Below are 26,070 nucleotides of genomic sequence, written 5' to 3' on the forward strand. Positions count from 1 at the left end.
ACTTACTCTCCCAGTAAGGATTTCCCCCTGCCCACCTATAATTACCTAAAGTAAAAATGGAGTCTTAGCTACAAGCTATGGATTAGGGCAGGGGTGGAGAGCCTTTTTCAGCCTGAGGGCTGAATTGGTTCCAGGCAAGCATGTCTGGTGCCACATCCCAAAGTGGGTGGAGCCACTCCACTACTGGCATGTGGTCCCATGATGCGATTGCACACACATACATTGCCCCACCCCTACTGCAATCACACTTTTTAAAGCCTCCTTTGGTAACAATGGAACCTGATTGCAGTGGAAGAGGGGTGATTTTCTTTAGAAGGAGGTGCAGTGTTTGGGGGGGGTTAGCCCCTCCCTCCCTCACAGCCACCGCCCCTCCCCAAGGTGCCATGCCCACACTGCAGTTAGCCTTTGCAGATAAAAGGAAGTACTTCTTCACATAGCGGATAGTTAAATTATGGAATTCAAGATGTAGTGATGGCCACCAGTTTGGATGGCCTTAAAAGGGGATTAGACAAATTCCTGGAGGATAAGGCTATCAATAGCTACTGATGGCTATATGCTACCTCCAGTATTGGAGGCAGTATACCTGTATACACCAGTTGCTGGGGAATATGAGCAAGAGGGTGCTGTTGTATGCATGTCCTACTTGTGGGTTTCCTGTGCGCAGCTGGTTGGCCACTGTGTGAACAGAATGCTGGACTTACGTGGACCTTGGTCTGATTCAGCATGGTTCTTCTATGTTCTTATGTTTTAAAAAGCTTCCATTGGCAGCAATAGGGTCTTTATAAAGCTGATTGCAGCAGGGGAGGGGGAGCAGGGAAACGGCTTTATCTCCAGTCAGTAATCAGAGATAAGGCAGGGAAACTGGCAGGCCCGTTAGCCCCACAGGCCAGCGGTTCCCATCTGTGTTATGCATGAGGCATAACATATAGTTTGGTCCTGTGTTTGCCTCCTAATGCAGGGTGGGGTGGGAACTTGAAGAAGAGCATTGGCAGACAGGAAGAGAGTGATTCCACCATCTGTCAATTTTCCCCTGCAAATGACCCCGGGCTATTTTTAGCCCAATTTGCCCCAGCTGGGCACTGAAACTGGTAATAGTGGGGGGGGGGAGTGGGGCTAGGGGAGGATTTGTAGGGGAGAAAGTGGGTGGAAATATCAAGGTACCTGCCAATTCCACATTACAAATGCCATATCTGCGCTTGCGTTACCTCAGCAAACATAGTTTCTTGATCACCCATATATAAGCCCCATAGAAATCAGTAACACATATGCACAGGAAACTCTGCATAGGATTACAGCCTAAAAGTAAAGCAGGACAATGTTAACAAGCTTCGTTGTTGTTGTTTAACAATGGAATCCTCAGCATGTTTACGCAGAAGTAAGTCCCATTATGCTCAGTACAGCTTACTCCCTAGTAAGTGTGCATAGGATTGCTTTGTAAGGGATAAACTAGACAAGATACTAAATGTATCATTAGGAAGCCTGCAGTTTTAGGGTTGTTGTTTTTTAAATTAACAGCAGGTGTAGTAGGGAAGGTAGATTTTAATCAGGACTGTAGCACATGGGAACAGAAAGTTTAAACCTTCCCTCCCCAGCCATGATCCCAACAAATCACTATTAGTCTCAGGTAAAAGCTCCTATTGAGAAAAACCTGATGTGTTTCCTAATGCCTTTAGTATTATCACATGGAGTTTGGCCCTAAGTGCTGCAATTTCTCTTTAAAATGCAAAAACAGAAACAGTACTGTAGGTAATTTCCTTTTTGTAATACTCCTTAGAATGCCCTGCAAAATATATATTTTAATGTTTTATTATAAAGTTTTATTCCAAGTTGTGTGTTTTTTCATCTCAGAGATGGGTGCTGAGGTCCAGTTATAGGCTGGGACACTCACATGGAAAGTTATTCTGGAACTGACAGGGTTAACCCTTTCCACATGCATGTATTCCTGTGGCTCACTTCTTTAAGAAATCATTGTGGGAGCATAGGAAGTGTTGCACCATAATTTGTCCATAGAGAGGGGTAAGCCATAAAGTTCAAGTCTGGATCCCTAACACTTGCTTCCAAGTTCTAGAAAAGAAATAGAATCATTTGGGAATCCAGGAAGTCCACAAAATTTAGAACACCAGAGAATCCAAGATTTTGCTTTGTGTCTACCTGCAGTTATACATGCCGGCCCACTTCTAAACCTTATCACATTTATGTAACTCCAGAATAAACTAAAGCCATCCATGTATTGGAGGTTTCTTCTTCTTGCACAAATGACAGCAACAGGGGACCGGGGGGAGCGGGGAGTCTGCTTTATAAAGGGCATTTGGTCTATGCTGCTTTACTAATATCTAATATAACCCAAGTCCCTCCTGAAAAGCTTATCTCTGTATTTTCTCATTTAAAAAAAACTCCTCTGTGCTTCAGGCTACTCTTGATCTCATTTCTAAACACAAGCACTTCTGCTTCAGCTTTTGCAAAGGGAAGGAGGGAGTGGGATAGACTGTGCAGGGACCGGCCCTCCTCCTATCCCCCTTCCCCCCCATTTTGCCTGTTAATTGGCTGAGACCACCAGAATTTGGAGGACACAGATGTCACTGATAGTTTGCCTACGGAACACATTCATGCCCATCTGTTGCAGTCTAGAAGGCTGTTCATATATCCACAAGGCCTTCATTTAATTCTTGTCAGAAAGTAATGTAAATCCCATTTACCTCAGAGGTCGCAGCCGAGATTTATGCCAATGAGCCCCCTGCAATTTACACACACACACACACACACACACACACTAGTTGTATAGGAGAAAAGGAACCCTTTCATGTTGGTGCATATTAACAAGAGAGCCTGCCTTAGGAGGAGCTTTCCTTGAGCCTGGGTTTTCCTTATTTTAATACAGCCAGGGCCATTTGGTGTACTGAGCTTTACAAAAAGAAAGCATTTAATCTTTATACCAGAAAAGTAAGATGGAAATAGAGCCTCAAGCAAATAGTCCCGCTTCATCTCTCATTCTCTCATTACATACAAAATGATACACCAGGTTTGGTTTGTTTTTTTGCTGTGTTCAACACTGTATTTATAAGATACCTCCAAACCAAAAGATATTGGTGGGGTATTCTAAGAAAACGATTTTGACTTCCATTTTGCATGTTATTAATACCACTGAGCTGAAGGATTTTCTGGTTATGTAAAAAAAAATTAAAAAAAATTGCAAGGTAAAAAACCTAACGCCCAGCTGGTATAAATGGGTAGAGAAGTCAGTGGGGCTAATCCAGTTGATACCATCCAGACCTAAGCTACGCATACACACACGCACACACCATTAAAAAATAAAAAAACCTGGTAGCTTTTCCCCACCCCTAAATCAATCAATCTGTCTGTCTGTCTGCCTGTCTATCTATCTATCTATCATCTATCATCTATCTGTCTATCATCTTATCTCAGTTTTGAATTACATTTCAAATTAGAACTATAAGAAAGTACGTATAAAATGCAGCACTGCTCATTTTGATAAGGAAAGAAACCTCATTATCTTGAAAGTTAAAATTTAAATCTGACCTTTGAAAAAGCCATGTGCCTGGTGCTCAGACCTGCTTCCCTCTGAAAGGCCACAGGACTCTTGCTATTCAATTCCAAAGGGACGAAAGCTAGTCCTTTAGTATGAGTAGATACGAAATGCAGTGTAGCGTAATGACATGGGTTCAAAGCGGTTTTAACAAGCACATGCTTCAAAGTGCTGTAGGGGAGGGAAAAGAATCTGTACCCAGCTGTACATTTGATGCATCATTTTAAAGTTCTGTTCTAAATTTGTGTTTTAAACAAATGTTGCTGTAGAGAGAAACACTTCCAAACACACACACACCATGTAATAAACTACAAGACAATAAATCTAGAAATATAAATACATTAGGGAAGGGCTGTAGTCCAGTGGTACAGCACATCCTTTGCATGCAGAAGGTCCCAGGTTTGAACCACGGCAACTCCAGGTAGGGCAAGAAAAACTCCTGCCTAAAACCCCAGAGAGCCACTGCCAGTCAGTGCTGACAATACTGGGTTAGATAGACCAACAGTCTGACTCAGCATAAGGCAGCTTTCTATGTTCCTACTTACAAGATTATCATTCGCTTAGAGATGGATTACAAGTTACATTTGTTATTGTACATTTGTACAAGCTACATTTGTCTTTGTCCCTATGGTGAATTTTCTGTCTTGCAGTTTTAAGGTTTACAAGCTCTTACCACATCCTTCCCACCCAATCCTGCTGCTGTCTACCTGAGATAACTCTACATTTACTCACTGATAGAACTGGGAATCCATGGTTCTGGGCAGGGTAGCCTGGGCAGTGAACAGTTTCCAGTACTAGAGTGGCTCTCGCCGCCTAAGTTGGCCATTGGCTCTGCTCAACAGGAAGTGTTAATAAAGACTTCCTTGTTGAGTGCCCGGCTCCTGGCTTCCTTTGTAGTCAAGCTGATGGGCATCTTAGATAGCAGATGTGTACCCATCTGGCCAAACGGTATGTGAGGAGGATGCACACAGCAACTTAGGCAGATTCCATAGCCCCTGTGTAGGTGGTGTGAAGGTAGCATGTGATCATGACTCTTTTGTGTTACAGATCTGCTCCCCCCGTTCCTTTTTCTGGAAGAAGGTGGTTTGGGGGTAGATGTGGTGGTCATAGAAGGATTCCCCCCTCTCTATACACACAAATGGAAGTGTGGTTACTAGTTCATTCAAATATCCATAATCGTAGGGACTCTAATTTGAATTAAAAGCGGACTTCTCAATCCTCACATCCTAATCTCTTCTCGAGTAACTGTTGAGTATGCTCAGCAACTCTTGACTATTACAAGGCTGAAAGACATAAAACTTAACAAGTAGCATAGTATTTAGTAAGCACTATACCTAATTTATGTTGTAAGCATTCAGTGTCATAAAGTCATGTAGAAAACATAGGAGGTAGCATAGCTATAGTATAGACCCTGGGACTTGTAAACCTATAGTGGCATAGCTAGAATATCATTGCTATGCTTTAATGCATGATGCCTTGCAGCATAATGACCCTATGCATTTTTGTTTCAACAGAACTTACTCCCAAGCAAGCGTACTTAGGACTGTGGGCTTTGAATAGCGACTCTAATAGGTCCTCTACATTTTATGTAAGAATCGTAAAGCAGCACTGCAGCAGGAAGTTCTATGCAGACTTATAGGATATGTACAGTAGCGTATATGGATCTTACTCATAGGCCTTTTCTACACGAGGCATTTATCGTGTGCTCGTCCTTCTCTACTCATGGTTGCTTGTGGGTTCTTTAGATGACATTGTGACCCTCCAGTTTCTCTTCTGTGTCTAACAAGTACTTTTGGCAAGCTTTTTTAGAGCAGCATTTTAGAGAGGCATTTAGTTGTGAATGCGAGAGAAACCTCTTCTTTCATTTGTGTATTTGCACTATTCCACTATACCACAGTTCCATCTAGAGTTTTTGTAGTGGAAAAGCAGAAAATCTAGAGGGCACCAGGTTGGGGAAGATCAACAGATCATATGGTAAGGGAAGTTGCAGCGGGAGGGGAAAGTAGCACAAAAATGAGGTGGAGGCTGCTTGTGCAAACACCGCATCCCAGGCCATTCCAGAGGAACCCTGGCAATCATGAGCAGCTTTTGGGGACATAAGGGGACTAAAGTGGGGAGAAGGAGGCAGGGAAGCCCTGTTGTACAAGCAGAGTTCCTCTTGATATTCTTGACCTAAGCCTATATTATTCTTGGAGTTACTCATGATTGTAGCCAAGGCCAGAGTATGGATGTGTCTGGATCACTCGTTTTACAATACTTGTGTGATACTTTTTTTCTAGATCTTTTACTTGGATATTTTAAAGAAAAGGAAAGGAAGCCCCCCACCCCAAAAGGGAAATAAGGGGCCCTTCATGTTAGTAATGACTTTGTGCTTCCTGCTGCTGCCAGTTCCCCAGGTAATTCAAACATCACTCATTCCCTACTCGGCTTTGCAAATGATGCCTAACATGACAAAAAGTCTGGTATAATTACCATTGCTTCCATCCTAGGGCTACCACACATTTCCACCCAGAGAAAGGGGAAGGTTCAGTGTAGCACTTAAAATAATTAAAATGTTTATTTGAAAGTCAAAACAGCTCTGGCCATAAATAACTATTGCTTTTCTCAATTGACTGTGCTAAGTCCCCACTGAACACCCCTGGGATGAGCTTTATTTGTTCCCTGTTGGGATTAATCCATAAATGCAGACTCCACGTGGAACTCATCAGGTCTTTGTTTCCTCTTCATTGGTCTCTCTGGAATTGTTGCATAGCCTGAAGATCAAAATTAGGATAGTATTTTTTTTTTTTGAGAGAGAGAGGAACGGCTTAGGGGTTTTAATTGGTTTTTCAAAATTTTAAATCTAGATTCTAAGAACATAAAATTAAGAATTGCTAGAGGGGTAGCTGTGTTAGTCTGTTGTAACAAAAACAACAGTGTTGTGGCACCTTAAAAGACTAACAAATTTATTATAGTGCAAGCTTTTGTAGACTAGAGTCCATTTCATCAGATGCATGACTCTATGTTGTTTCTGATGAAATTATGAAGAATATGGAAGCACATATGCATACTCACTGGCTTGCAAAAATTAAGTCATACTGGATGGCAGTTTTACAAAACTGAATGCAGAAGCTTGTTAATGTGACAGCCCAAGTCACTTTCATTATAGCTTCTAATTACCCTTTACTTGCTGATCACTCTAACACAGCTTGCATTACTCATGGATGTCCAAGAGGATGCAGATCAATTTGTACTTCACGTGCTAGCTGCAGCTGTTGCTCATGCAAGATTATATATGCCAGGGCTGATTCACACAGACCTTCTAACTTGGTAAGGGATGAGCACTGAATTTCTGACAAAGGATTTATCTGATTACATCACCAAACACCCAGATCACAAATCACCACACCCCAGCTCAACCCAAAGGCTGCAGTAGCATGGAGACAGGATCTAGATCAAGGGTGGGCAGAAGCTAGAGCAGGATCTACTGGTAGATCTTGGGGTGACGTGCAAGGATTTCTGACTCCCAATTGTTTAACAGCAGCAGCAGCAACAAAAGTGTTCTCCCTATCCTAAATTATACTGCTGAAATGAAGAAATCTTGGGGGGAAACCAGGAGTGAATTATTGAATGGAAGGTTTGGAACATAGGGACATAGGAAGCTGCCTTATACTGAGTCGGACCATTGGCCCATCTAGCCCAGTATTGTAGACACTGACTGGCAGCAGCTCTCCGGGGTTTCAGGCAGGATTCTTTCTCCACCCTACCTGGAGAAGCCAGGGATCGAATCTGGGACCTTCTGCATGCAAAGCAGGTGCTCTATCACACTGAGCTATGGCCCCTCCTCTAGTCTGGGAGACTTTCAGTTCTTCTGGTTCTAAAAATAAATAAACCCCGGGCTCAGAATTCTTTACTTACGTGTCTTAGAATTAAAGAATTAGTTGGTGGATCTCGGGGTTCTACTAAAAAACACACATAAATTATTGTTATTATTATTATTATTATTATTAATTACATTTATATCCTGCCTTTTTTCCTTCAAGGAACTCAAGGCAGTGTACATACTCCTCCTCCTCTCCATTTTATCCTCACAACAACAACCCTGTGAGGTGGGTTGGACTGAGAGTCTGTGACTGGCCCAAAGTCACCCAGTGAGCTTCCATGGCCGAGTGGGGACTAGAACCCGGATCTCCCGACTCCCAGTCCAGCACTCTAGCCACTACACCACAGTGGCTCTAAAGTAGATTTCATAAATGTGAAGTCTGCCTCCCCCCCCCCCCCCCCGGATATAGATACATAGTGAACTAATGATACGACCAGTTCCCCCAGGGAATGATCACTTGCCACTCTCACAACCAGTCAAATATCTCATTGAACTAAAATGGCCATGTGATCCAATGTATGGAACAAACATGAGTCTCTTATAGCCCAGGTGTAGAGTCCAGGCTGGCCGCAAAACTCTTCATGTCATCCAGGGCCTCCGGTCTTTGTGTTTTCTTAGAGGAGCTTTATATGTTACAGTTTACTATATGGAAGTTAACGGGTATGCAGGAAAAGACCTGTATCTATGTATGCATTACATTTCTATACCGCCCAATAGCTTTCTGTACACAGTTGGTATTTGAAATACAGCTGGGTATGTTTTTTCCCCTCATGTAAATTCATCAGACAGCATGCTTGGCACTTTTCTCCTACAGCCAGCTAGAAATCTGTCCTCCATTATGGGCTTCTTCACATGGAGCCTTTATCCTGCTGTTGAAGTTGGTTACTCACAGAAGTTTGCGGGTCCTATAGATGATGGCATTCAGGGTGTCTCCCGCACTAAATGATCTTTATTCCATTTTTTAAAAGATTGTAGACAATGAGCTATCAAGTTACGGTGCCTGAGTTCCCTCTGTGAAAAGAGGAAAAGCTAGAGGAGCTAGACCGCAGTGCCATCTAGCGGCTGTATAATGAAACGTATGGAAGACTCAGATAAGGGGGGAAAGGAGGGGGAAAATGGGGGTGGGGGAAGGAAGCTTAGGTAAAGAGAATCCATTGTGATCGTGCATTTAAAATGGAAGCAGAAAGCCCCATTTTAATTGCCAGATTTTAGGCTGCTCTACATCCCCACAACCATTTGCATGCCTTTTTATTCTCTCATTCAGAAATGTGAGTCAAAATGCCATCAATCTGCATTTGTTTACATCTGAGTCAGGTGAAGTAGTAGAAGTGCTATGTCAGTGTCTGGGTTTGGTAACAGCAAATGAACTCTTTCCGTCGCTGCCGCAAGGAGAGGAAGCCCTTCAGTGTTGCAAGGCAGGTGTGATCCGGCGCTCTTGCTGCTGCTGCCTTGCTGGAACTCTACCTCCACCTGGGGGACTTCTACTCTGCCTCCTTGCAGACTCAGGTCCAGCCAAGCACCACCCCACTCCCAGCTGCAACTCCTGTGGGACCTGGGGCATAAAACCCAGGCCCTGGTGGGGGCGGAACCGCCGCCAGCGGGTGTCGCTGCCGAAGGGGGTGACACCAAAGGGAGTCACCCTTTTGGGGGAGCCGCTTTGGGGGAGCACAAGGGCGAGGGCCTGTCCCCCTGCTTGAAAGGAGGGAGCGGGACTCTTTGCCTCAGTGTGGCCTGCAGGACTGCCTGCACTAGACATGTGTTTTTTAAAGAAGGGGGGAGGTGTTGGGAGCCAGGGAATAGCCATTATGGTTCTACAGGGCAGAGGGAGATATGGAGGGGGAAACAGTCACACTCTAAAGGCAAAGTGTGTAACAATAGGGTGTTAACTGTCCCTAAATTGTCCCCTAATTCAAATAACCTGGATGACCCTGACAACAGACCTGCTGGGTTGAAACTGCTGCTGCTAAAAGCCAGGTCGGTGAATGGTAAAACAACTTCTATCCAGGACTTGATCCTGGATGAGCACAATGACCTGGCCTGTATTACAGAGACCTGGTTGGATGAAGCCTCTCTCAGCTCTGCCCTCCAGGGTTCTCTATCCAGCAGCAGACAGGACCTGGCGGGCGGGAAGGTGGAGTGGCAGTGGTCTATCGGGATTCAGTCCCCCTGACCAGGTGTCCTATCCCACAGTATGCTGGGTTTGAGTGCATGTGTTTGAAGGTGGGTGCCCAGGACAGAATAGGGATTCTGTTGGTATACCGTCCACCCCTCTGCCCAATAGTCTCCCTTCCTGAGCTAGTCGGGGTAGTCCCGGGGTTGGTGTTGGAGATCCTTCAGCTTGTCGGGCTGGGGGATTTCAACATCCATGCTGAGGCTGCCCTGTCGGGAGCAGCTCAGGACTTCATGTCCACCATGTCCACCATGTCCACCATGACAACCATGGGTCTGTCCCAAAACGTATCTGTCCCCACCCATGCTGCTGGGCACACTCCGGACCTCGTTTTCTGTGCTGGGTGGGGTGATAGTGATTTATCCTATCACTATAGGAGCTTTCTATAGTTCCGTTGTCATGGATAGATCACTACCTGGTGGGATTTAGACTTGCTGGCACTCAGAACCTCTGCAGGGGCGGAGGGCCGATTAAGATGGTCCACCCCAGGTGATTGATGGATCCAAATGGTTTCCTGACGGCTCTTGGGGATTTTCCTGTTGCCTCGGCAGGCGATTCTGTCAAAGCCCTGGCCGATCTCTGGAATGGAGAAATGACCAGGGCTGTGAACACAATTGGTCCTGAACGTCTTGTCTCATGAAGTGGAGTTGCACCAGCACCCTGGATTTCTAGTGAGCTGGCAGCAAAGAAACGAGTGAGAAGATGACTAGAGCGACGTTGGCAGAAAACTCGGAGTGAATCCGATCGAACACAGGCTAGATCCTATTTGAAGGCCTGCTCAGTGGCAATATGGGCAGCAAAGAAAATATTTTTTTCTGCCACTATTGCATCTGTAAAGAGCCATCCAGTGGAGCTGTTTCGAGTGGTCAAGGGTCTTTTATACACTAGTCCACAAGAGGATAATTTAAACCTCTCGAAAGCCTGCTGTGAACAATTTGCTCAGCACTTTGCAGACAAAATCGCTCAGATCCACTCTGACTTGGACGCTATAGTTGATACAGACTCCATGGATGTAACTGCTTGTCCAGTGTTGTTAGATACTTGTCAGTTTGTACAGCCTGAGGATGTGGACAGGATCCTGGGAGAGGTGAGAGCCACCACATGTGTTCTAGATCCTTGCCCTTCCTGGCTCATAAAAGCAGCCAGAGGTGGCCTGGCCGAGTGGGTAAGGGGAGCAGTTAATGCCTCCCTTAGTCAAGGCAGAGTTCCAGCCTGCCTGAAGGAGGCAGTGGTGAGACCTTTGTTTAAAAAGCCCTCCCTGAACCCCACCATATTGGATAAGTGTCAGCCAGTCTCCAATATTCCATTTCTGGGCAAGATATTGGAGTGCGTGGCCTCCCAACTCCGGGGATTCCTGGATGAGACAGATTATCTAGATCCATTTCAAGCTGGCTTCAGACCCGGTTATGGGACAGAAACAGCTTTGGTCGCCTTGGTGGATGACCCACGCTGGGAACTAGACAGGGGGAGTGTGTCCCTGTTGGTTCTGCTGGACCTCTCAGTGGCTTTCGATACCATCGACCATGGTATCTTCTGGGATGCCTCGCTGGGATGGGACTTGGAGGTACTGTTTTACAGTGGCTCCATTCCTTCTTGGAGGGCGGACCCAGAAGGTGGTGCTGGGGGACTTCTGTTCAGCTCCCTGGCCATTGGCTTGTGGAATCCCTCAGGGTTCTGTTTTGTCCCCCTTGCTATTTCACATGTACAGGAAACCACTGGGAGAGGTTGTCCGGAGTTCGGGAGTTTGGTGTCACCAGTACGCTGATGACACCCAAATCTACTTTTCCTTTCCATCTAATTCCAAGGAAGCTGTTGGGGTGCTGAATCAGTGTCTGTCAGCAGTAATGGACTGGATGAGGGCAAACATATTGAAGCTTAATCCAGACAAGACAGAGGTGCTCTTGGTCAGTTGAAAGGTAGATCAGGGAACAGAGATTCAGTTTGTGCTGGATGGGGTTACACTCCCCCTGAAGACAGAGGTTCGCAGCTTGGGTGTATTTCTGGATTCAGCCCTGAGCCTGGATGCCCAGGTTTCAGCAGTGGTCAGGAGTGCATTTGCACAGTTAAAGCTAGTGCGCCACCTGCGCCCATTCCTTGAGATGTCTGACTGGCCACAGTTACACATGCCTTAGTTACATCCCGTTTGGATTATTGTAACGCACTCTTCGCGGGGCTGCCTCTGAAGAGTGCTCGGAAACTTCAGCTGGTTCAAAGAGCTGCTGTTGACTGTGGCTGTCTACAGGGATCATACAACTCCCCTGTTAAAACAATTTCACTGGCTTCCAGTCTGTTTCCAGGCACAATTCAAAGTGCTGGTCATGTCCTATAAAGCCCTATACAGCTTGGTTCCAGGTTATCTGAAAGACCGTATTCTCCCCTATGAGCCTACTCGTGCCCTGAGATCTTCAGGGAAGGCCCTTCTTGCCGTTCCGCCACCATCACAGGCACGTCTGGTGGGAACGTGGGCCTTCTTGGTGGCTGCCCCAGGGCTCTGGAACTCCCTTCCCAGGGAGGCGAGAGTGGCACCCTCCTTGATATGTTTTCACAGGCATGTAAAAACTTTTTTGCTCCCGCAGGCCTTTGGGGATAGCTAGTCTGGACCTGTGAGAATATGACGGATGGATGCTATATTTCTTGTCGTCTTTTAACGTTTTGATATTTTATACAATTTTAATATTATTGATGATTAAATTATATTTTTAACTTTTGTATACTTCTATTTATACTTCTATTTATTCTACTTATTCTATTTTTGTGTGTGTGAACCGCCCAGAGAACTTCGGCTATTGGGCAGTATAGAAATGAATGAATGAATGGATGGATGGAAGGAAGGAAGGAAGGAAGGAAGGAAGAAAGAAAGAAAGAAAGAAAGAAAGAAAAGGTTGACCCCACTGAAAATGCCTGGGGAAATAAAAGACGTTTTGACCTGGCACTGAAAAGACTGCAGTATTGGTGCCAGTCATATCTCTAGACAGGAGAATTCTACAGTTAAGATTCTACAAGAAGACTGACATCCTCTTTTAAGGTCTCTGCTAAATAGGTGGATGATCCTCTGTTTACAATCAAGTGAAACGGAAAAGCCCATTGGTATCGTATATCAGCTTCTTGTAACTGAAGTGGGATGGGTTTCAGTTCTTTACGTTTCCGCAGCGTTTCTGAAGACACGTCTTGTAACACCATAACCGGTTGATTTTCAAAGGATGTCTTGCCGAGGTCTCTAAGAGAGCACCACACTTCCTCCTTTTTCTTAAATCTTGCGAAACACATTATAATGTCTTTTGGAGGGGCATTCTCTTTAGGTTTTGCTGTGAGGGCTCTGTGAGCTCTCTCGAGATCATCCTCAAACAGCTCCAGTGTCGGGATTGAAGTCTTAAACCAGGTGACAATAAATTCACATAAATTGTCCCGTTCAGCACCTTCTTTCACCCCATGCAAACGGATATTAACCCTTTGCATTCCATTTTCAGTTTCTGCCAGTGCTGCTCTCATTTCTGTGGTCTCCCTTTTAAGTTTTTTCAGTTGTTCATCTCATAAAAGACTCAGATCCATAGCCGCTGCTGCAGTTTCTGCTGTACCTTCTAATTTAGTGGTCAGTGTATCAATCTTTGTCTCTAAAAGGGAGACATTAATTCCTTCCAAGTTTCTATCAGGACTGTTTTAAGGGAGGCAAGTTGAGTTGCAAATTGTTGATTTAGGGTTTCAGCTGTGATTTCTGAAACGCCAGTGTCTGTCACCATGTTGATCACCTCCCCCTCTTTTTCCTCCCTTAGCGATACTTGTCTCTCCTTAGGTTTGAAATAAGCAGCAATGCTTGCAATTTTAGACCTATGGAGTTGAGTACTCATACCCCGAGACTGACCACTTTTACTAATTTGACAGTTTCTAGGGCAGGAGTTTTTCCATAAATTATGTAGCCTCTTTCCGGAGCTTGAGTTACCTTGCAGCCATCTTCTCCATTGTCTGGCCACATCCCCTGCCTGCACAGGAGAATTCTACCATTAAGATGGCACTATAGAGAAGACTGTCTCTCAGTTGCCATATAATGAGTCTGTTCACACAACATGCTAACCCACACTCAGTGTGTTGTTGTTGAACTGTGAGTTGTTTGTTGAACTATGGGTTAAGCAAGTTGTCTGAATGCAGGACATTTCCCGTAGGGTGGTTCGTTAAGCATGCAGTGTGGCTTTTTAACCACCCTGAATAACCCAACAACAAACCATGGGTTCCCAAGGTGGCTTGTTCGAGAAAAATAAGCCACATTGCATGGTTAACAAGCCACCCTGTGGAAAATGTACCAGGTTCAGACAACACATTAACCCATGGTTCAACAACAACCCACAGTCAACTACTGAGTGTGGATTAGCGTGTTGTGCGAACCCAGTCAATGCATTTCCCTTATCAAGGGTACTTGTAGAAGAGCCTCCTGTGCCAGCTGCAGTCTCTCCTGGACAACGACAATACATATTGACCCAGGGCCTGTCTTCATGGGTGATTTGGTGCGGATTGGGACCATTTGGAGGTCTTTTGTGGCATGGCCAGTCTGCAGCCACCCCAAAGTTTACCTGTGGGGAAGCCACATTTTTGCAGAGTACTTCTACTCCATTGTTTTTCTTTAATTCATCTCCCTTGCGGTTCAGCTTCCGTGTGCCCATCTCCCCCGCTTTAAATTTGGTATGATCGGGCATTCCTAGGGGTGTATCTTTCACCTGGCCATGACCTCCATAACCTAGGTAACTAGCCTTCCTTTCTAACTCATCAAAGCATGATGCCTTCAGAATCGTGCTGTATTTCCTTTTCGCCAGTAGGAGTAACTAGCTTCCATTTCCCAGCCTGGCCCCCTTGAGAACCTTTTTTGATGCTTGTTTAACTTTGTTTCTCTGCTATTGTGTTACTTTGCTGCTTTTCTGCACAGAAGGAAAGGCTGGCTGGAGTTTCCTTCCCCCGCTAGCTCTGCCTCTGCTGGCCTCCTCCTCCCTCATTCTTTCACTTTCACTGTATCACCATATTGATACAGCGGAATACTGGGGCTGCAGGCTTCCGCTCCTGGCCACTTCCTCTTGCTGGATAGCTAGTACTTGAAATAGTGCGGCTCTGATTGTCTCAATGGGAGAAAGACGCTACAGATTCTCAGTGGGGGGAAAACAGGCAGCAAAGGCTGCAGACTAAGAATGTGTGAAGCAGCTAGATCGCTGCATTTACTCCCTGGGAGTGCACAACTGGAGTCTTATGTCTGGGCAACACAGGCTGCAGACTGTCAATAGGTGAAGCGGCTAGATCCCTGTATTTACTCCCTGGAAAAGGAGAAATTGGGTGATTGCTCTAACTGCCTGACTTTGGGCTGGAATTGGGTGAAATTGTGCTGGTGGGGTGCTGTCATGGGGAGCCTTCAGATACTGTCAGGGATAATAATGTGGTAGCCGGGGGGAGCCTGGACAGGGGCAGGAATCATAGAATCATAGAATCATAGAATAGTAGGGTTGGAAGGGGCCTACAAGGCCATCGAGTCCAACCCCCTGCTCAATGCAGGAATCCAAGTCAGAGCATCCCTGACAAATGGCTGTCCAGCCTCGTCTTGAAGGCCTCCAGTGTGGGAGAGCCCACCACCTCCCCAGGTAATTGGTTCCATTGCCGTATTGCTCTGACACTCAGGAAGTTTTTCCTGATGTTCAGTCGGAATCTGGCTTCCTGTAACTTGAGCCCATTATTCCGTGTCCTGCACTCTGGGATGATCAAGAAGAGATCCTGGCCTTCTTCTCTGTGACAACCTTTCAAGTACTTGAAGAGTGCTATCATATCTCCCCTCAGTCTTCTCTTCTCAAGGCTAAACATGCCCAGTTCTTTCAGTCTCTCTTCATAGGGCTTTGTTTCCAGTCCCCTGATCATCTTTGTTGCCCTCCTTTGAACCCTCTCCAGCTTGTCTGCATCCTTCTTAAAGTGTGGTGCCCAGAACTGGACACAGTACTCCAGATGAGGCCTAACCAGTGCTGAGTAGAGGGGAACTAGTACTTCCCGGGATTTGGAAGCGATGCTTCTATGAATGCAGCCCAAAATAGCATTTGCCTTTTTTGCAGCCACATCACATTGTTGGCTCATATTCAGCTTGTGATCGACGACAATTCCAAGATCCTTCTCGCTCGTAGTGTGGTTGAGCAACGTATCCCCCATCTTGTAACTGTGCATTTGGTTTCTTTTTCCTAGGTGCAGAACTTGGCATTTGTCCCTATTAAATGCCATTCTGTTGTTTTCTGCCCAGCACTCCAGTCTATCCAGATCACTTTGAATTTTGTTTCTGTCTTCCAAAGTATTAGCTATCCCTCCCAATTTTGTGTCATCTGCAAATTTGATCAGCATTCCCTGCACCTCCTCCTCCAAGTCATTAATAAAAATATTGAAGAGCACTGGGCCCAGGACTGAGCCCTGCGGTACCCCACTCGTTACCTCTCCCCAGCTTGAGAAGGTCCCATTGATAAGCACTCTTTGAGTCCGATTCTGTAGCCAACTGTGGATCCACATGATCGTTGTTTCATCTAGCCCACTTTGAGCTAGTTTGCTCATCAGGATATCATGGGGCACTTTGTCGAAAGCTTTGCTGAAGTCGAGGTATATGATGTCTACAGCATTCCCACGGTCTACAAGGGAGGTGACTTGATCAAAAAATGAGATCAGATTTGTCTGGCAGGACTTGTTTTTGACAAATCCATGTTGGCTTCGAGTAATCACGGCATTGTTGTCAAGGTGCTTCCAGATGGATTGCTTTATCATCTGCTCCAGAATTTTCCCAGGGATTGATGTCAGACTGACTGGTCTGTAGTTCCCAGGTTCCTCCTTTTTACCCTTTTTGAAGATAGGGACAACGTTAGCCCTCCTCCAGTCATCTGGCACTTCCCCCGTCCTCCATGATTTCTCAAAGAGAATAGACAGCGGTTCTGAGAGTTCTTCTGCCAGTTCCTTTATGACTCTAGGATGCAGTTCATCTGGCCCTGGAGATTTGAACTCATTCAAAGTAATGAGGTGTTCCTTGACCATATGCCTGTCGATCTCAAGCTGCAATCCTGCCCCTTCAACCTGTACTTCGCCTTTGCCAGGGGGGTCATAGACCCTCTTTTGGGAGAAGACTGAGCCAAAGTAGGAATTGAGCACCTCTGCCTTTTCTTTGTCCTCTGTTATCATTTTGCCATCCTTATTTAATAGCTGAACAACCATTTCTTTCCTCTGCCTTTTACTATGCACGTAGCTGAAGAAAGCCTTTTTGTTGTTTTTAGCATCCCTCGCTAACCTCACCTCGTTCTCCGCTTTAGCCTTCCTGACGCCATCCCTGCAATTCTGTGCTACCTGCCTGTACTCTTCCTTTGTTACTTGGCCTTCTTTCCACTTCCTATATGTGTCCTTTTTTGTTTTCAGGTCATCCCTAAGCTTTTTGTGAAGCCACATTGGCTTCTTCTGTTGTCTTCCACCTTTTCTTCTTGTTGGAATTGTTTGTGATTGTGCCTTGAGAATTTCCTTTTTTAAAAGTTCCCACCCATCTTGGACTCCTTTTCTCGCTAGCATTGCTTGCCATGGGACCTTACTGATCATTGTTCTGAGTTTATTAAAATCAGCTTTCCTAAAATCCAGGGTACGCGTTTGAGTACACTTGGCTTTTGCTTCCCTTAGAACCAAGAACTCAAGTACAACATGGTCGCTTTCCCCCAGAGTTCCTGTAACTGCTACTTTATCCACTAAGTCATCTCTGTTGGTTAGGATCAAGTCAAGGATAGCCGATCCTCTAGTTCCTTCCTCTACTTTCTGTAGGAGGAAGTTATCCGCCACACAAGTCAGGAATTTCCTGGAGGGGCCATGTTTTGCAGAATTTGTCTCCCAACAAATATCGGGGAAATTGAAGTCCCCCATTACTACTACATCATGCTTCCTTAAAACATTGGCTATTTGCTTTTCAAAAGTTTCATCCTTGTCTTCTCCTTGATTGGGTGGCCGGTAGTAGACTCCGACAACCAGGTTCCTTTTATTCTTTGCTCCATTTATTTCAACCCAGATGCTCTCGATGGGGCTACCAAGCTCCTCCTCCTGTATTTCTGTGCAGAGATATGTATTTTTCACATACAGTGCAACCCCGCCTCCCTTTCTGTTCCTCCTGTTCTTTTTGAACAAGTTATATCCTTCAACTGCTGTATTCCAGTCATGAGAGTCATCCCACCAAGTCTCAGTTATACCTATCAAGTCATAATTTCCCTCCTGTATTAAGAGTTCAAGTTCGTTCTGTTTGTTTCCCATACTCTGGGCATTAGTATATAGACATCGAAGACCATGTGCTTCATAGTCTGGCTTTCTTCCTACCTGTGTCTGAAGACTATTATTGGGCGCTATCAGAGCTGTTCTCTCCATTGCAGTGCATGCGCCTACGTCCATTGTTACCCCCAACATTACATCTCCCTTCCCCGTAGGATTCAGTTTAAAGCCCTCCTGATGAAGTTCTTCATGCTGTGGCCAAACACATTCTTCCCAGCCTTTGTGAGGTGCAACCCATCCCTAGCCAACAGCCCATCTTCCAGGAAGTATAGCCCGTGGTCCCAGAATCCAAATCTCTCTCGTCGGCACCACCTTCGTAGCCAGTCATTCACCTGAAACAAGCCTCTCTCATTGGTTGAGCAGCACCTGCCAGGTTGATGACGTTCAGTTCTAATCCCCATACCCAACTCGGAAGTATGTTGCTTTCAAAAGCTGTGTGACCCATGAAAAGTGGATTTTTAAGGTACACTACACTTGGCTTTTCTTGCTTCGTGTGTCCCTGACCGACCGAGGTCGATTCCATGAAAATCTGGATAATACTCCAACATGCTTCTCATTCCGTTGTCATGAATATCCCCCACCCTTTCGCACTATCACCAGTGTGGTTAACAAGCCATGGTGGCTTAACCATGCTTCACAGGCCAATCACATGGTGCCCTGATTTGTATAATTACCCTCACCAGTGTGGCACGCCACGTCATCTGAGACTGAGTTGCTGCTGTGGTTGACAAGGCACCCAGAACCCATGGGCTGTTTTAGGGTTCTGGGGTGGTTTGTTAACTATGGCAGCAATCCACCCTTGCTGGGTTCAGATGACCTGGTAAGCCACACCAGCAAGGGTAATTAAGCAAATCGAGCTGGCATGCAACGGATGTACACAGCATGGTTAACTGTCTGGCGATCATGTGAACCAGCCCACTGAGAGATCCTCTACTTTTACTGTGTTTCCTTTCCTACAGTGTTGAGCTGTTTAGTGCCTTCCTTCAGTGAGACATCATGTTATCCTGGCTTTCTTGGATAACTTATACCCACCATGGCAATGGTTTTATTTCATGCTTTCATTTCCTGAGTACACATTAGATCAGGCACTGCTGCTCCAATCTGCTGGTCTATTCAGTTTCTACTGTTCCATTTTGCACAATGCCAATGGCCCCCAAGAGGACATTGCAAAATTGGTTTCTTCCTCTTTTCCTTGGCAGCTTGTCCCTGCCACATACTTAGAAGATAATGGGAGCAGAGAGGCACTGAGTATATCAATTGACTTGTCACCAGTGGTCTATGAGTGATATTTTTGAAGCTGCTGCTTGTTGCAGGTAGATGGATATCAATTTCCTTGTTGCAAGATGTAACAAAATATTTCTTATATATATATCTGTATCTCAGTCTGTATCAATATAAAGATATCTTTTGAGTTTAAAAAAATCCTTTTCTCTTGTACATCATGGAATTATTTATTGCTTCTTAATTAAAAATCATGAAGCATCATGCAGTTATAGAAACCTATATATGTGTCAAAGGGAGCATCCTGGAAGCAGTTTAAGGCTGCAGTTGTATATCCACTTACCTGAACTCAATGGGACTTACTTCTGAGCAGATATGAACAAGATTGTACCATAAGTCTCCTACATACATACATACATAAATGCCTAATCCCTGTACTTGGAGCAGAAAAGAAAACTGCAAATGATATATGTCTGTTTTCTGTCACAGGGATTGGTTTGTTTGTTTGTTTCATACTTCATGTGCTGCCTTTCAGGGCAGAACCCCCCTAAGGCAGCTCATATCAAAACATGAAACAATACTACACAATTCATCATATATAAGTAAAAAACACAATCCAAACTGAGGACTTTAAAGCATTAAAACAGCAGCACTTACACACATTACAGAGCAGCACACATATTAATTAAAAGCAGCTTGAAATACAAAGGTCTTCAATGTCCATTTAAAAGCCAGTAAAGTAGAGGCTTTATATATCTCCCTAGGGAGAGAATTCCACAGACATGGGGCAACCACCGAAAGGCCCTATTTCTAGTGCCCACCAATCTGATAGATCTTGATGGCAGGACCACAAGCAGGATCTCCAAGTCAGATCTTAAGGCCTGAGAAGGCTGCAGGAGGTCCTACAAATAATCTGGTCGCAAACTGTCTGGGACTTTAAAGGTCACCACCCAGCACTTTAAATGGGGCCAGGAAACAAAGGGGCAGGCAATGTAGCTGGTATAGTATAGGTGCTATATACTCTGGCCACTTGGTTCCCACAAGCAACTGCATTCTGTACCACTGATGTTTCCAAACTATGCACCATCACCACCACCCACAGAGCTCTTGCTAGTGTGCAAGAGCAAACTAAGGTATTGCGGAAAGAACAGTAGATTAACAGGCTGCTAACTGAACAGTCTTTTACTACAGGTTTGCTTTTTTACAGAAGCACTGCTGTCAAATAAGAAAAAAGCCAATTGGTCATAACTTTCTGAAGTAATCTCGTTAATGGATATATTGCAATAATGGCTGGGTTCACACAACACACTAACCCACACTCAGTGGTTGAGTGTGGATTGTTGTTGAACTGTGGGTTGTTTGTTGTCCGAACCCAGGACTCCACAGGGTGGTTTGTCAACCATGCAGTGTGGCTTGTTCACCACCCTGAACAACCCCAAAACAAACCATGAGTTCTCAAAGTGGCTTATTTGAGAAGAATAAGCCACATAGCATGGTTAACAAGCCACCCTGTGCAAAATGTTCTTGGTTCAGACAACACAATAACCCTTGGTTAACTAACAACCCATGGTTCAACAACAACCCACATTCAAACACTGAGTGTGGGTTAGTGTGCTATGCGAACTCAGCCAATGTATTTTAATTATAGGATATCTTTTAACTGATTGGAGAATTATTATTTTCAAAAAAGAGATTGTGCAGTGATCAGGAAAGACAAATGGAGATTTCCTTTATTTGCAAAGAGATTCAAGGGGAAAAAACTAAACTGACTACTCTTTGGCAGGAATCTATCCACTCCTCAAATCCTCAAAGTTTATCTGCACTGTTTTATTTGTTACCCTTCATTTCTCAGGCCAGAACAGCCATTCTGGAAGACGGGGGGAGCCACAAAAAATGGCATCTCGATGTTTTCCAGATTCCCCCAAATGTTTAGTAAATCTCACCCATGTGATGTCACGTCATTATTCTGTTAGTTTTCTCACTCCCAGTCCACATTATTTCTCCATAGGATGAGGAAACTCATCAAAAGATGATATCATGTCACACAGCGAGTTCCACTAGACCAGTGATAGGGATCATTTTTCAGGCCAAGGCAAGGCTCCCAGCAAGAAAGTTGGAGCCACCGCTGGTATGCTCTCACCGACACATGCACTCCCTCACACACACACACACACACACACACACACATTCTGAGCCAGCTTCATCCCTCACCTTTCCCACTGGGTCGAATTTTGGGGAGTCTCCGCTTCAAGGGAAGGACAAGCAAAGCCACCATGTCAAGGAATGCTTCCTGAGGCAGCAGTTCAGTCAGGGACTGCTCTTCTGTTCCCTCGCCCATCTCCATGGTTGTGGAGAGCAGGCTCTGATGCCTCTACAGGCCAGATGATTAGGCCTGGTGGGCCAAATTAGGCCCACGGGCTGGAGGTTCTCCATCCCTGCACTACACATTACAGAGAATTGGGAGAGAACTGGATCTGGGGATGCCATTTTCACCAGCAGCCCCATATTTTTTCGTGATGTTTCATTCTGTTCTGAGGTGATAGTGTAACAGGGGAACTGAACAATATGTTTTTGTTGGCTGGGAAGTTAGCGGGGGATTGCTGCTTTCCATCTACCTCGTTGTCTGTAAGATTACCATAGCACTTGTTTCCAACATGCTTCCTACTGTCTCTAGAAAGAATACGTGATGTAACCCAGCCAGTGTTCCTAAAATCATGGTGCTTTACTGCAGGGCAAGGTTAAAAGGTCTCTCTGCCTTAAAGGATTCCGACTTAAAGCACTTGACTGCATGGAGTCACATGCGTGCAAAGTGATTCTATGCACCCCCGTGGCTGTCTCATTTCACTGTTTGGGACTTTATAGTTTTATTGAAAAGCAAACTCATTCTTCATGGTCCAGTCACTTGGAGATGTTTGTCTTGCACAGTTTGTCACACAGACCCTGAAGTAATTTCACACCTTCTCTAATAAAGTCCTCTGAGGCTGTCATGTACTTCCCCTGTTATCCTACCCTGCTTGAGCCTTGCCGATAATTGATGATGCTTTAGTTAATCATCTTCCCCCCTTCTTTTGTTCACCAGGTATCTTAGCCTGAAAGGGATTCTTTTCATTTCGAGTGTGTATCTTCTTCTAGGTAATTGATCGCTGAGCACCCAGAAACAGCCCTTCCCCACCCCCAGCCTGGATTCTCAGCAGAGTGGGAACAAGCATCATGAATAATAAAAAAATGGTGGCCAGTCTGTTGCAGGAATGCAAGCAAATGCTGGATCAGATCTCACCAGAGCTGGATGCCCAGTCCAAGGGAGATGAGAACAAACATCAGAAGTACAAAGGTGAGATCCCAGTGACAACAACGATTGCACTGAACTTCTGCTGTCCCCCAGCCTGCCCCATTTCTCCAGCTCCAAGCAGATATAAGTGTCAAAATATTACTGGATTTCTGGGACATGAATGGGATGTGAGCTAGAAGGCAGGCAGGGAAGCAAGCCTACTTTGTACCAATGAATTGCTGTCAGTTCTCATTTAAAGCTTCAGTAAACATGAGGCTGCACGGAGCGGTTTTCATTTGAGAAAAACAATGCTCCCAAAGTTTGGTGATGTGCATAAATTTCAATTATAAAAAACAGAAGAAAACAATTAATGCAACTTCTGAGTGCTGGCTGTTATTTGCTTTCCTTTCACTGGATGTCCAGCCCTGTTGCTCAAGTAGTTTGACGGTTTCCCCTATCACTCCCTACAATTCAGTTCTCAGTCTTTTAACATTTTCATCACCTAGAAAAGTGGTTTTGAAAATAAAATGATGCAGAGCATTCGCCGGCATTTAATACTTTGAACAACAGCTTGCAATACAATAGAAATAATTGTTTTTTAAACATGATATGAAAAATATATCATTTAGTTAAATTGGAGGATTAATTTAGTATGCCATCTGATAAAGCAGGCTCTTACCTATGAAACCTCATGCCATGATCCATTTCTTAATCTATAAGGTACCACATGATTCGATCATTTTTTTCTACAGGAGACAACTATGGTTATTCTTCTAGAATGTATTACTCCAGATAAAGCTATCCCAAGATGTTAACAGTAACGGTTACAATGTAATCCTATGCATGTCTACTCAGAAGTAAGTTCCATTGAGTTCAATGGGACTCACTCCCAGGTAAGTATGCGTAGGATTGCAGCGTAAATAGTTTTACAGCACAAACCTATGCATGTCTACTCAGAAGTAAGTCCCACTGAATTGTATGTATGTATGTTTGTTTGTTTATTTCATGGGGTTTTTAACCACCTTTCAGCATAGATTATCATTGCAAGGCAGTTTACAATAATCAATCAAACAACATAATAAGATTAAATTAAAAGCCACATTAACATATTAAAATATATAAGATGACACAGAAAAAGCCATGATAGTAGCACATAAATCAAGAGATCAGATAAAAACAGTCAGATAAAAGTAATAGCAGTAAATAAAAACATTAAAATAGCAGCAGCAGATAAAAACAGCAGCAGCAGTTACAGCACCACAATCACTCAAAAGCTGCTCACAATAAAAAGGTCCATGGAGCCCACCTAAAAGCCAACAAGGAGAGGGCCAAATGTATTTCCCTGGGAAGGGTATTCCAGAGGCGGGGGGGCCATGACAGAAAGGCTCTGTCCCTCGTACTCGCCAACCTAACAGCTCTTGCTGATGTCCAGAGACTAGGGCCTTAGATGCTGATTTTAATGCTCAGGCAGGTAGATATGAATTCAATGAAGCTTACCCTCAGGTAAGTGTACATAGGATTACAGCCTTAGTATATTTGCAAGAAGCTCTCCTGTTTCAGTGCTGAATCTTGTATGGCTAAATGTTCTGAGTTTGTACATAAGATAACTATTAAGTTGTCACCGTTGAAATTCTTTTTAATGTGCTTAGTTTTTCCATCCCTTTCCTGCTGTGATAGGATAATGTTCTGTTAAGCAAGTATTTATATATTAAACATAGATAATAATGTATGTTTAATACATAAGAATCTGAACTTTGCTTGCTTGCTTGTTTATTTGTTAAAAGCCATCACAGCACTCACCCCCATTTCCTTTCTGACAGACAAATCATGTGATTCCTCCTAGTTTTGCTATCTCAATAGCACCAGCCACTTTACACGGGTGAATCCATCATGATGATAGTTGAGAAAGTTTTTAAATAATTTGGGGGTGATTCTGTTTATGCACAGTTTCCTATTTTCTTTGGCTAGGAGGAAAGCTGTCTATATAGTGCTCTGACATTTAGGAATATAGTTTATATGTGAAGGCGGGTGCAAGTGTTTTAGGTTTCCTTTCATTTCATCCCACAAAAGACACTTTTGTTTCCTCGTCACAAATTCCTTTCAGCTTTATTATCACTCTTTAGAATGGGCTATTGAACTTCTAATCAGGTAGTTCTTTCTTCTTCTATTTCTCCTATTAAATGCTGCAAAGCATGATAAATAATCAGTTTAGTTCCAGATAAGGTACATCAGTGCCCTTATAATCACAACATTAGACATGGGCCTTCAGGTAAACTTGCTTCAGGAAGCAAAGTATTGGAGGCTCAGAGATTTCCTAGGATTTTCTATCTTTAGCTAAGGGCTAAACTATACACTATGTTAAATAAGTAGCATGCAGTTTTGTTTTTTTTATCCTTTTTTTTTTATCCTCATCCTTTTTTTTTACCTTAGTGTAAGCACACAGGGCTACAGTCCAGATCAGGACATATTTAGCCGTAAGATAAGGGTGAAAATCTATTGCTTTGAAACAGTTGTTGTTGTTGTTGTTATTAACAACAACAACAACAACAACAACAATCATGTCACAATGGGTTGGATCCAGACTTAGTCATTTTTATTCATGACTAACTTAAGTCCAGTGGATTTCAATGGGTCTCCTGTAAGTATGTCTAAGTCTGGATCCAACCCAATGTGCGTGTCAGCATATTCCATTGCAGGTTACTTAAATGCTGTAAGGCTACAGGTGTCTTTTCTCTGGCAGGTGCTTTTTAAAAACCTATAATGATTACTAAAGGCACACGTGCTTAGACCAATATAGCAACAGCTCAGCATTGTTTATAGCAGTAGTTTGAACCAAGGGAATTGTCTAAACTCAAACCCGGAAGCTCGTTATCACTACTTCCCAGGGCACTACTTAGTTACTATTAACAGTGGAGATGAATTCTGGATATTAGGATGGGGAGGGATTTGGAAATGAACTTTCACACTTTGGAAAATCCTGAGCCGACCCCCCACCCCCACCCCCCCTCACCTTGAGCACCATTTGGTGGAATGGCAAGTTACAAATTTAACAAACACACAGATACACAGTGGAGTTTACCTTGGCTTGTAATGGCTTAGCACCGTCCATCTGCCAAGTTTTTTGTATTAATTTATTGGGTTTTAATCACTTGTTTTCAATGTAATCAATAAGCACATAAAATATTCTAACAAACACAAACATGACATAGGAAATCCAGTTACAGTCAGCATGGATCACAGGAGTTTCAATGTATTAATAACCTGTTGTTTGTCCCCAGAATTTTGTATTTAAAAGTATACTGTTGGGGTGTTGAACTTCAGGACCATGGACCAAATCTGGGGTTCTCCAGACGGCCATATTCCCTTCCCTGGCTGCTGATTGTTAAGTGGCTTCCTGGCTTTTGCACAGTTTTATCCCCATTCTAAACACTGAACATCCTAAGACTTAGTTGTTACTGGGCAGTAGGAGCTTTAAGCTGTTTTTTGTATTTTTGCTCCTGCCCCATTTGCCTCTCGGCCTGCCACCATTAGAGTGCAACCCCTGAGAGCTTCTCTGAAATTGAATTTGGCCCTTGAGCTGAACAAGGTTGAACTATCCTGGTAGAGTGCCTTGGTACTTGGAGGTTCTATCATACATAATAGCCAATGATAGACTTATCTCTCATCTTCACAAGGTCACAGAGTTGGATCCAGACTTGCCCCTCCACAAACAGAAGAGC

The 26,070-nt window shown here is 44.2% G+C and overlaps 1 protein-coding gene and 1 pseudogene across 7 annotated transcripts in view; both read left to right on the forward strand.

Moving 5' to 3' along the window:
• Positions 1–26,070, forward strand: part of ALPK1 (alpha kinase 1) — a 97,528-nt gene that overhangs the window by 31,523 nt on the left and 39,935 nt on the right. For all 7 annotated transcript variants that reach the window (XM_084855872.1, XM_084855873.1, XM_084855874.1 and 4 more), the window contains exon 2: positions 22,216–22,414. In XM_084855872.1, the coding sequence (XP_084711998.1) occupies positions 22,294–22,414 (121 nt within the window). In that variant the 5' untranslated portion in view covers positions 22,216–22,293. The remainder of the gene's footprint in view (positions 1–22,215; positions 22,415–26,070) is intronic.
• LOC146343820 (uncharacterized) lies at positions 8,535–12,343 on the forward strand (annotated as a pseudogene).

The sequence above is a fragment of the Heloderma suspectum genome, chromosome 5 (assembly GCF_057233095.1).
Source record: "Heloderma suspectum isolate Gila_16-S chromosome 5, 16-S_ref, whole genome shotgun sequence".
In the NCBI taxonomy this organism is placed as follows: domain Eukaryota; kingdom Metazoa; phylum Chordata; class Lepidosauria; order Squamata; family Helodermatidae; genus Heloderma; species Heloderma suspectum.